Here is a 12,500-nt window from a genome sequence, read left to right on the forward strand (position 1 = left end):
TAAGTGCCGCAACAAAAACGTGAACAACAGTCAGATTTTTCAGCAGCGTAATAAACTTGTTCACCTCTTATATTCAATATGTTATATTTATTGCGCGTTTCCCATCCGGTAATAACTGAAAATAATTAATATTATTAATTTCAATGATTATAGGATATAATATATCTTCTAAGAGATTAATATATATATATATATAGGATGTCTCAAAATAAATAGGGCAAATATTTTAAGAGTTACTTTAATACATCACAATAATAAAATGTGTATATAATGTATATAATATATATATATATATACTGACATTCATTGTTTATATACATTTTTTTTTTTTTTTTTTTAAGATATTTATTACCAACCTTCCAAAAGTTCGACTTTTTGTTTCACAAACAAATGATCAAGGCCCATAAGGTATTCCAAACCTGGTGGACAAATCATATTGGGTATTGGCCAACCACCTGTGAATACAAAACACACATGTCTCGTATAAACTTTCTCTTTCTTTCTTTTTTTTTCTTCTTCTTCTTTTTTATTGTTTCCTCATTAATTAATAGTCAATCAATTAATCAAAATTATGATCAATATTATTAATCAACGTTATTACAAGGGGAAGATAATTTTTCAAATATACCGTATAATGTATAAAAAAAAAACAAAAAAAAAAAAAAAAGAAGAATATTCTATTTGAACCTTTTTTCATCGTCGGTCAAAAATCTAGTGTATCCTTTCCTTTTCGAACGACATTTTCTAATTGTGTTTCTAATCAATGTACGAAGATATCTACGTAGCTGTTCCACTTTTTTGTTCCAGGATTGTTCGAGATATTCCGAATCCATCACTTCACGTTCTTTTCGAAATATTCTTTTCTCTTTTCTTTTTTTCTTGTCCTTTTTCTTTTCTCTATCCTTTTCCTTCTTTGTTGAAAAATATTTGTTCTTTCGTTCTTTCTTTCTTTTCCTTTCTTTTTTCTTTTTTATTATTATTATTATTATTATTATTATTATTATTATTATTATTATTATTATTATTATTGTTATTATTATTATTATTATTATTATTATTATTATTATTATTATTATTATTATTATTATTATTATTATTAACACATCTGGTCTCGTCGACGTTAATCCACATACAATCGTCGAAATAAATACGTCCACGCTTATAATATTGCCATTTGTTAGATAACGCGAAAACACTTAGTTATTTTCCTATTTATGTGCATAACATATAATGCATTTCTTTTTTTCTCATCGTAAACGTCGATAATATACTCGTGTATTTTCCTTTAGGACACGTATTTACTACTTTCTCTTTTTCTTTCTTTCTCTTTTTTCTCTCTCACTCTCTTGTTTTCTCTTATCTTTTTAGATAAATTTAAGGGATAAAATGGAACAAGAACGCAAATCAACGATAATAGATTTTCTTTTCTTTATTTGTATTTTAAACGGAGGAAAGGTCGTAGAAAATTTTCCAACGTACTAATCCAAACAAGAAATCAAGAATGTTCACTTAATAAAAATGTTCTCCCTTAAGACGTTTAGCAAAACTAAAGAAAAAGAAAAAAATTTGAACGAAAAGGAGTAAAAGACGGAGAACAAGTTTTTTTTTATATAGTAATAATAATAATAATAATAATAATAAGTTTAGCTTAAAAAAAAAAAAAAAAAAAAAGAAAACAAAACAAAAACAGAAAAAAAAAGAAAAAGAAAAATTTATATAGGAAATTGTTGAATTATTTCTTGCGTCAAATTTCAAAGTTTCATTCATTTAAATTCGCGAAATTTTTATTGACTCGATTAAAAGGAAAAAAAGTTTTCTTCAAATTAAGAAATTTTCAAGTAATAAAAAAGTTTACGAAAATCTGTTCCATATGTTCGAGGAGTAAAAGTTGAAAAATAAAAAGGAAAAAAAAAAAAAAGGGGGGGGAGGAAAACAATTTCACGCAACGATAGTAATTTTAACACACCCAGAAAAAAAAAAAAAAAGAAAAAAGGAAAAAAAGGGAAAAAAAATAGAGTAATAAATAAATAATCAAAAGAAAAAACGTAAGAAAGAAAAGAATGAAAAAAGATTATATAAGAGGCACGTACGTAAATTAAATATTTCGAGATAACGTGAACAAGACTGCTTGAAAATATATCATCGTTTTTTATAATTTGCGATTATCACTGCACTCAGACGTTTTCTTTCTTTTTCTTATTTTTCTTTTTTTGTTTCTTTTTTTTTTTTTTTTTTTTTCTTTTATTATTATTTACATAACGATAAACTCGAGAGTGTTAAGTTATTATTTTTTTTTTCTTTCTTTTTCTTTTTGATCTCTATCCCTCTTTATTCTTCTTGTTTCCCGTCACAATATTTTACGTTTGCACGTAAAAGAAAGAAAGAAAGAAAAAAAGAGAAAGAAAGAGAAAGAAAGAGAGAGAGAGAGAGAGAGAGAGAGAGAGAAAGAGAGCTCTGATATTTTAATGTTCTCGAAATGTATTATCTCAAAAAAATGTCACTTGAGTTTTTGTTCAATCAACGATAATGTATATTTACACACGCACGAATTTTTAAATAACGTTAAATCAAAAATTAATTAAATCTTCTTTCTCTTCGTGTTACAAATTTGACAAAACGTGATCGAACTTTAACTTTTCGTCAGTCAGTCATTCAGTCAGTCGGTCGGTCGGTCGGTCGGTCGGTCGTTTCGTCCGTCCGTCCGTTTATCTATCTGTGTCTATCTGTTTGTCGTGATCTGATAAGAGGGAACAATTCGTGTAGGTGGGAGTAAAGAGAAACTGTGGGGGGAATAATCTATCTGACATCTCCGTTAACGAAGACGACCATTATCTAGTTACTGATCGTTATACATCGCTAGTAACCTTTATCATGGAAGGTACACGGTACCCTGCTTTGGTAGTTTTCCTCTTTTTTTTCTTTTCTTTTTTAATATATTCAGTTAGAAGCTTCCTTATTTATAAAAAAAAAAAAAAAAAAATAAAATAAAATAAAATAATAGAAAATAAAAGAAAAGAAAAAAAAACCGAACGAAGAAGGAGACGAATTTATCTCATATATGTATACTGTACTATATTATATTATATTTATTCTCATATATATATATATATATATTTCAGTAATTTATAGAGTATAATACTAATTATATTATATTTATGGAATATAGTATAGTTTATGCAATACATTTTATATTTCATTGTATTATACTATAAATATATTGTTTAGTGTATATATACATATATATTAAGATAATGATTTGGACATTATATATTTTCGAAAAAAAAAAAAAATAATAATAATAATAATTGGTATATTTACCTTGCGGTGCCTGTGGGGCATACGGCAATGGAAATTCATTTGATGCTGGTGCACTCGCAATAGGTTGCATCCATGGTTGATTCATTGGCATGGGACTTGGTTGAAGATACGGAGTATTCATTTTTGCTCTCGATTAATTTAATTATCTTTTTTTAATTTACTTCTCGAAGAACATATAAACTTGAAAGTTCCAGTTTCAAAATTATTAAAAATAGACACACGGACGTACGTACGCACCCACGCACGCAGGCAGTCATATGCACACTTAATTAAACATTATTTAAAAACTGGTATATATACATATATATATATATATATAAATCTTATACATATTCTTTCAAAAAAAATCATCGACTATTTTCTCCATTTATTCCTTCGTAATTTCTTTTTTTTTTTTCAATCCGCTCTAATGCTAAACAATCTGAAAATATAAAAATAACGATTGAAAGTGACGAAGGGAAAAATAAATTAATTAATTGATTGATAAATCGCGATATAATTATTTTACTTCGGAGTTTATCTTCGAATTTCCCGCGTGAAAAAAAAACTTTAAAATCTTTTTTACCGACCGTCGCGCGGCAATAATTTCAATGTAAGACCGCGAGATGGCACTGCAAGCGCTTCTCTTCAAAATAATTACCATTTACTAACACACATGTAAGAAGCGTGCGCTGCTAGTGTCATATAACGCAAGGACGTGCAAGCAAGTAGGAGGAAATGCACCCTCCATTGAGAGAGAAAGAGAGAGAGAGAGAGAGAGAGAAACAGAGAAAGAAAGAGGACGCGTTGCATTTTTTTTCTCTCTCTATTTATTTTTTCTTTCTTTCTTCCTTTTACAATCGATCATAAATCACATAAAGAAAAAGTACATAAATAAATGAAAAATTTTTAAAGAATACATATATATATATATATATATATGATTAATTCGAGATTATTTGAAACAATTCTTTTGGTTCGAAAGAAAAGAAAAAAAAAATTAAATATGATTTTTTAAGCTACCTTCTTTCTTTCTCTCTCTCTCTCTCTCTCTCTCTCTCTCTCTTTCTCTTTCATTCTCTTTTTTTTTCTTTTGTTTGTTTCTTTTTTTTTTTTTTAAATTAATATTGAAACAATGCAACACGATGATGGTTAGGTCATCGTCCGAGAACGGCGTAGCATACTGGCGGCACGAGCCACTCTTAAAAGGTCATTGTAACTAATGTGAGAAGCGCGAGACGAACGGAATAACGATAACGCACCACGTATCACGGATAATAAGCATCCTTTCTAACGATTTGCTTACTGGAAGAAGAAATAACGCATAATAATGCTTAGTTCGAATTCGATGCAAGAGTAAAAACAAATGACAAAAGAAAATATATATATATATATATAATCATAATGCAAACGTTCGTTACAACGAATTAGAATGCTATTTAAAAAAATGATTCTTCTCTCTTTTGTTAATTTCTTTTTTTTTCCTTTATTTCTTTTTTCTTCTTTCTTTCTTTCTTTCTTTTTTCTTTCTTTTTTTTTTTTTTTTTTTTTTTTTTTTCTTTTAACAAATATTACCATTATCGATGACGCCATTGTCAAGCAATTTCTCTTACATGCGTACATACATGGATAGATAAATAGATATAGGTAGAGAGATACGTGACTTAAGTTAAATGTGAGTGTGCATTTATGTTGTGTTGTTAACACTCAACATAACCAGGTCTGATTCATCACATTGTCAGATCGTAAGAAAATTGTTTACGCATGTAATCATGTACATTATTTATCATTAAAATTACCGATTGAGTATACGTAGGTAGATACATACATACATATATATGTGTGTGTATGTATATGTATATATATATATATATATATATATACGTAGATAGGATTGAATCCGTCGTATGTATTTATTTTTTTCTTTTTCTCTCTCTTTCTCTCTCTCTCTCTCTCTCTCTCTCTCTCTCTTTCGTATTAACACTAACCTCTTTAACACATGCCACACAATACCACGAACCGATTATTAGATACGCATATATTTAGAGTTTATAAGATAATTGAACGTTAAGTGATTGGTAATTGGACGAAAAGAAATGAGAAACAAAAATTCGAAATATGTTTTCGAAAGTTTCTCGATTTTGAAAGCCATGCTTTTATTACACACACACACACACACACACACATATATATATATATATCAATACATATTTACTTACTTAAGATAATAAGTAATTTTTAAAAGAACGTAGAAACTGAAGACATGGTGGGGAGAGCGACAACCCTTAGAAAAATACGCCGAACAATTTTACGTCCTAAACGATGTTGCACTTGATTAGAAATAAAACATTCAAACTAATGATTATATATATATATATATATATATATATATATATCTGTGTATATCTTATGTAATATATAACTAGTTGCACTGACGACTATCTTTTCTATCTTCTGTGGAGAAGGACAAACGTACTTATATATCCTTCCTTTTAAACTAATCATTACTATTGATATTATCTCACTATGAATGTAGATATGAGGAAAAAGAATATACATATATATATATATATATACATATAGATAGAACGAGAGAGCAAGAGAGAGAGAGAGAGAACGAGATAGAGAGAGATAGAGAAGAGAGAGAGAGAGAGAGAGAGAGAACGAGATAGAGAGAGATAGAGAAGAGAGAGAGAGAGAGAGAGAATATTTTAACCGAAGAGAGAGACCCGTGTCACACACAAATGATGCATCGTTTAGTTATGTGCTTTCATCGTTGGAACGATGACGTCATCGAATCCGATTTGCGCCTATGCTCCCTGCTACCGCAAGGATCGTGACGAGCGGTCACCGCACGCACTTGTGCATGCACATTTAATACCAACAGCAGACACACTAACCACATACCCAGATTCACACAAATGCATATATTATATATGTGAATATATATGTATTTATGTATGTATGTATATATGTATGTATGTATATATGTATGTATGTATAAGTGTAACGACTAGGCGAACTTCCGGTTCTTGGGGAAGAAAAAAAAAAAAAAATAGCAAAATGAAGGCATCGAACTATAAATAGAAATATCGAGAAATTATACGTACGTATGTATGTATATATATATATATATATTTATTTATTGTTGTGTGTGTATGTGTATCTCTGTCTGTGTCGAAAGAAAGTGTCTCCACACTCACTCACTCACTCACACGAACTTGAATTTTCAATGTCTGCTGTCTCTTTCATTCTTTCTTCCTTTCTTCCTCGAAAAATACTGTACGTGTTTATTTTTATCAATGTTCCCAATGGAACATCAAAGCGAATAAGGAGAAACGGTGTATATATATATATATATATATGTATACATATATATTTTATATATATATATATATATATATGCATGTGATATGCGCAATAGAATTTTTCATCGATCTATTTCGAGTCTTATGCGAAAGTATTCATGGCTCGTTTTCATGTGGGTGTACATCTTTAAAGTAAGATTTTGTTTCGCATTGGTCGATTATATTTTTTGATATTCATATATTATTTATATATATATATATATATATATATTATTTATTTATATATATATATATATATATATGTATATGTGTGTATGTGCATATATGTAGTATGTATAGATGAATGTAGATAAGTACGTATGTATATATATATATTACGATCACGTAAGATCGTACTATGTACAAGCAATAATGTTTATTAATATTTGATGAAAGAAAAGAAGCCTCGTCAGATTTTTCTTTTTAGCTAAAAAAAAAAAAATAAAAAAAAAGTAAAAAAAAAATTAGAAAACAAAACGAACATTGTTAATAACCACGTCATACGTATGTTAAAGAAATGGAACAAAAGAGAAAAGGTAAAAATAAATAAATAAATGAATAAGTAAATAAACAAATAAATAAATAAATGAAAGAGGGCGTTGCCTTACCTTGTAAGAAATTCGTGCTCGTACCGGAAATATTCTAACAGTGATCATTATGTTATAAGACGAACTAAGGAAAAATTGTTAGAGAATAGGAAGTAGATAAGATGGGAAAGGGAAATTTAAAAAGAAAAAAATAAAAGGGAAAGAAAGAAAGGGAAAAAGATAAAGAGCAACGGGAAAGAAAAAGAAAAAGAGGAAACAAAAAAAAAAAAAAAAAAAAGAAAAACGAAATTTTTAAGAAAGGTGCTTAGGATCATCCATATCTATCATAACTACTTTTGGGATATCATCACAAAGCGGCTTATTTTATCAGTAGTAGTAATCCTAACAATGTGCTCTTTCCGAAGTAAGTGTAACCACAATGAACGGGAACGGGAACGTCGAGGTCGTAGATATCGTTAGCCTCCTCCTAAAGATAAGAGAAACCAACGTTGGTCCCTGCATCCGGTAAAAAGACAAGAGAACTTTTCCTACGTTCGGCTATCGTTAGTAGTAGAAACAACACGGGCGCACTAACAATAAGAAGAAGTAAGAGGTAATAAGTAGAATCGGTAGAAGAAGAAGAAGAAGAAGAAGAAGAAAAGGGTGGAGGAGGAGGAAGAAGAGAAAGAAAAAGAGGAGGAAGAAGAAGAAGAAGGAAGAAGAAGAAGAGAAGGAGACAAAGTAGATGAAAAAGATGAAGTAACAAATATAAAGAAAGATTAGAATAAATCCTCGTCTAGAATTTTGATTGGTGGACGTTTACTGTAACGACCAATCAGAGTGAAGGATAAGAGTGTCACGTGGTGTGATCGGAAAAGCGCTCGATGACGTTCGACAGTCACTCATTCGGGAAGTGTGAGAAAGAGAAAGAGAGGGATACACACACTGAGAGAAAGAGAGAGAGAGAGAGAGAGAGAGAGATAGAGAAACTAAGTGATTGAGAACGAGCGAGAGAGAGAGAGAGAGAGAGATAAAGTGAGAGAGAGAAAAGTGGGAGGGGAAAGGCATAGACGGAACGCTTTCATGAACGATCGAGAATAGTAGAAGAGAGACAGATCGGATATTTGGTTCGCGCGGGAGTGGACGAGTAAGGGTCGAGACTAGTAGTAGTAGTAGTCTTAGTCGAGATCCAAGGACGGATGGTTGGTTGTAACTCGAGTTAACTCGTGACAGGCAAAGGAGAAAATTTTTCTTTAAGAAAGGAAAGGAAAGGAAAGAAGGAAGGAAGGAAAGGAAAGGGAAAAAGGCTGAAAGGTGAATTTCAAGATGGCGTCTCGCACGTCATAGTGAAGAGACGTGACGAGACGAGACGGGACGAGACGAGAAGGAAGGAAAGAAAGAGAGAAAGAAAGAAAGAAAGAAAGAAAGAAAGAAAGAAAGAGTGAGTGAGTGAGTGAGTGAGTGAGAAAAAGAAAATAAAAAGAGAGAGAGAGAGAGAGAGAGGAAGGAAGAAGGAGAGTAGTAGCAAGGACCAGCGAAGGCTGGTGTGGTGTGGTGTGGACGGTTAAGGCGGTCGCTGGTACGATCGGGTCTGGCAGGAAGGAAGGAGGTGGAAGACGAGAAGGGAGGAGAAAGAGAGAATAGTTGAAGACTAGCGACGTTGAAGCCGTGTTGGTTGCGGCAGCAGCAACAGCAGTAGCAGCAGCAGTAGCAGCAACAGCAGCAGTAGCAGCAACAAGCAATAGTAGCAACGGCAGAAATTAAAAAAAAGAAAAAAAAGAAAGAAAAATAATTATAATAATAATAATAAAAAGAAGAAGAAGAGGAGGAGGAGGAGGAGGAGGAGAAGGAATATAATAAGAGAGTGTAAAAGGCGTTGGTGTGTGTCATGTCTTGCAAGTATCGGGAGGAAAAGTACCTTAGTGCCTGGGGCGAGTCTCGTAAGTGATATCCATAGTAGAGATATCTCATCGTGCCATCGATGCCTTTGTTCGAAAGGATCAGACGTCGTTCATTCAACAATAACAACGGAATTGTACTACTGATAAATCGGACAGTGTCGTTGTCGTCGTCGTCGTCGTCGTCGTCGTCGTCGTCGTCGTCGTCATCGTCGTCGTCGTTGTCATCTTCTAAGGTGGAAGTGGACTTGGTAGTGTCATCGTTGTCTACTGTGTTATTACTATTCCAATTAATAGTAGTAGCTTTAGTGTTGGCAGTGGTGTTATTGGTGCGGGTGCCAGGAAGAGGTGGATGGTGTTGGTAGCGGCGGCCACGAGCAGCCCGCAGCCTGCTTCTTATAGTGTTTGTTATAAAGACGGACAGGAAGAAGAACGATTGGCTGTCGTTGCTGCTATTACTATTACTACTATTACTATTATTATTAGTATTAGTAGTACTATTACTACTGTTATTGTTGATCATTTTTTTCGGTAAAATAATAGCGATAAGGCCTGAATCTTTGTTCTCTCTCGCCCTCGATTGCAGTAGTCCTTGTTGACACTCCGCGTGCATTGCTCCGCTTCCGCTTGACGTCTTCTCTTGGGTTTTCCTTACCGCTCGTGAACACGTCGAGGATCGAGGGAGGAGGAGGGGGAGGCGGCGGCGGCGGCGGCGGCGGAGGAGGAGGGGGTGGTGGTGGCGGCGGCGGAGGAGGAGGCGGCGGAGAGGAGGAGGAGGAGGAAGAGACGAGGAGGAGCCACCGCCAACGATCACCACGACGACGACGACGAAGAGGACGACGACGACGAGGAGGACGACAACGAGATGCGCGAATTTAAAGTTGTCGTGCTCGGCTCGGGCGGGGTGGGCAAGAGCGCGCTCACCGTCCAATTCGTATCCGGATGCTTCATGGAGAAATACGATCCAACGATCGAGGATTTCTATCGTAAGGAAATCGAAGTCGATAGCTCGCCTTGCGTACTCGAAATTCTCGACACCGCCGGTACCGAGCAATTTGCGAGTATGCGCGATCTTTATATAAAAAATGGTCAGGGCTTTGTCGTAGTTTACAGTCTGACAAATCATCAGACATTTCAGGATATCAAAGCGATGAAGGAGCTTATAACTCGTGTCAAAGGCACAGAACGAGTACCCGTACTACTTGTTGCCAATAAGCTTGACCTAGAACACCAACGAGAAGTCGACACCGCCGAGGGAAATGCATTGGCACAACTTTGGGGTTGTCCATTCGTCGAGGCCTCCGCCAAAAATCGTACGAACGTCAACGAGATGTTTGCCGAAATTGTGCGCGAAATGAACTTCAGTCCTGAGAAAGAGAAGAAAAGCTATTGCTGCTGCAGCGTCCTTTAATACTTAATCAAACGTTTACTTTTTATCGGCAATTCGTTTATTCGTATAATTATAGGATAGCTACGTTAATACTGGCTAATTGGCACGAACTATCTATCGAATCTTTATCCTTTCTTCTTCTTTTTCTTCTTATTTTTCATTACTTATTTCTTCTATCTTCATTCACCGGTTTCTTTCTTCTTTTGGATCGTACCGTAAGAATTTTTGGAAAACTCAACTTTAAGAGTTTGAATATTTTTTTCCAATTGAAATTTCTTTTCCTTTCTTTTCTTTCCTTTTCTTCCCCCCCCCCCCACTCCTCCGTTCTCCCCTCTCTCTTTCGTAATCCGATTTTTCTTTCTCTTAGAGCTCAGCCAAGCCATGCGACGAATTCGCCAACCTTCGAGACTAATTTGTGATTGTACTGAGAATTTTTGAAAGCCAACATTAAGGACTATATATGCTAGTTCGGTTCTTTTTCTATTGGAGGAACAAGGTCAGCTACTTTTGGCGACCATCAAACGGATATTTTAATATACATGGATAGTATTATATGTAATATTATTGTAATATATAATGGTACATGTAAGGATGCATAGAAAAGGAGGTGAATTTTTTTTGGTAACGGACCAATATTCCAAAGTGACGAACATGGATAAAGCCAAGAGCAACATTTGAACTGGTCTGCGTTTGTTAAACCAAACTCGATTTTATTATTAACTGTCTTAGAACATTAACATTGTTCGTTGTATGCTGGTCTATCTTAATTAATTTGGAATTAGGATATGTAAGAGTAGCTTGTTTTATTATTTCTTTTTTTTTTTTTTTTTTATGTCACTGTGATGGTCGACTGTCCTTATGACGACGGTCGTGCTTTTTCTCTTGTGAAGTAAATTTAGAGTGACCTTCGTAAGATACATTAAATAGATAAGAAGTTTTAACAATTTATAAGTTTTTATAAGAGTCATCGAAGAAAAAGAAATCTGTACAAGTTATAAACGACTTTGGTTTGTACGCAGGACCAAGATGTTGATCTTGGACAAGTTTTGTGCAATGATTTGCGTCAATAGTATGTTACCTATGCTTAAGTGTCGGAGGCCTCTTTAAAGGATACGTCGTATAAAAGAAATTATATACGACTTACTTTAATGGCTTTCGTATTAGTTGTACAGTACACTAGTTCTAAAGAAATATTTTATAGAAATGAAGCAAATAAGAAGAACATCGTAAATGGATATTGAAAAATTGCGTTTGAGGTTTCAATGTTTTTGCTAAATATCTATGCAATTATCAAATGCGATCTTCTACGATATTCTTCTATTTTTACTTTCTACTCATACTTTATATAATTATGTTGAGATCTTTCTTGCATATCGCTTGCAATAAAATGAAAAATCGTTGGTGGCTTGAGTAAAACGTGATGGCGACAAAACTGCGATATAATTAATCTTTTTCAAATTAAATTTTGCCATTTTTAATTTTTATATATCATTCTAATCCAAGAAAATATGATCTTATGTTTATATCATTTTATATGTAACTGTGAATTTGGAAAGGGGGAAAAAAGAAAAAAAAAAAAGAAAAACAAAGGATATAAATCCATGATAAACTTTATGCCAAAGGTTGCAGAGGCACATTGATCCCAACGATTATATCCAATATGTGGTACTTGTAACGATGTCCAAAGTGTCCATTGCTTTATACAAACGCAGTATCTTCTGGCGCAGTTCTACATTGTCGAATGAGTCAAAGGAAATATATAGAGAGGAGAGAGAGAAAGAGAGAGAGATATCGATGAGTGTAAAGAAGAAAAAGAGCAGTTCTCCCTGTACGTAGCAGTAGATCGTGTGTAATTTTCTCGTGTGATCAAAATCATATAATACGATGTTAAATATCGCTTTAATACCATTACAGTCATTACATAAACTCGATCTATTATTATTATTATTAATTAATTAATTAATTAATTAGTTATATCATTGTTATTATTATTATTATTATTATTATTATTATTATTATTATTATTATTATTGTTATTGTT

At 33.0% G+C, this 12,500-nt stretch overlaps 2 protein-coding genes and 1 long non-coding RNA gene across 8 annotated transcripts in view; 1 reads left to right on the forward strand and 2 right to left on the reverse strand.

Annotated features, from left to right (window-relative positions):
* LOC124429104 (phospholipid scramblase 1) overlaps positions 1-9,780 on the reverse strand; it is a 10,748-nt gene extending 968 nt beyond the window's left edge. Inside the window, exons 1-5 of one of the 6 annotated variants that reach the window (XM_046973948.1) lie at positions 7,253-9,682; positions 5,517-5,612; positions 3,319-3,739; positions 357-455; positions 1-115 (exon numbers count right to left, since the gene is read on the reverse strand). The exon at positions 1-115 is cut by the window's left edge and continues 103 nt beyond it. In XM_046973948.1, coding sequence (XP_046829904.1) covers positions 1-115; positions 357-455; positions 3,319-3,439 — 335 coding nt within the window. In that variant the 5' untranslated portion in view covers positions 3,440-3,739; positions 5,517-5,612; positions 7,253-9,682. Of the gene's footprint in view, positions 116-356; positions 456-687; positions 966-3,318; positions 3,740-5,516; positions 5,634-7,252 lie in introns of those variants that run through there. The other 5 variants (XM_046973949.1, XM_046973950.1, XR_006943371.1 and 2 more) reach the window with 5 other exon arrangements.
* LOC124429108 lies at positions 989-2,957 on the reverse strand. Its single transcript, XR_006943374.1, has 2 exons — positions 2,091-2,957; positions 989-1,546 (listed from the first exon to the last, which is right to left on the reverse strand). It is a non-coding gene; the product is annotated as an uncharacterized LOC124429108 (long non-coding RNA).
* A 37-nt stretch (positions 9,781-9,817) lies between the features above and the next one.
* LOC124429107 (ras-related protein Rap-2a) overlaps positions 9,818-12,500 on the forward strand; it is a 3,861-nt gene continuing 1,178 nt past the window's right edge. Inside the window, exon 1 of the mRNA XM_046973953.1 lies at positions 9,818-12,500. This exon is cut by the window's right edge and continues 1,178 nt beyond it. Within this exon, the coding sequence (XP_046829909.1) occupies positions 9,935-10,480 (546 nt within the window). The 5' untranslated portion in view covers positions 9,818-9,934 and the 3' untranslated portion in view covers positions 10,481-12,500.

The sequence above is a fragment of the Vespa crabro genome, chromosome 14 (genome assembly GCF_910589235.1).
Source record: "Vespa crabro chromosome 14, iyVesCrab1.2, whole genome shotgun sequence".
Classification (NCBI taxonomy): Eukaryota; Metazoa; Arthropoda; class Insecta; order Hymenoptera; family Vespidae; genus Vespa; species Vespa crabro.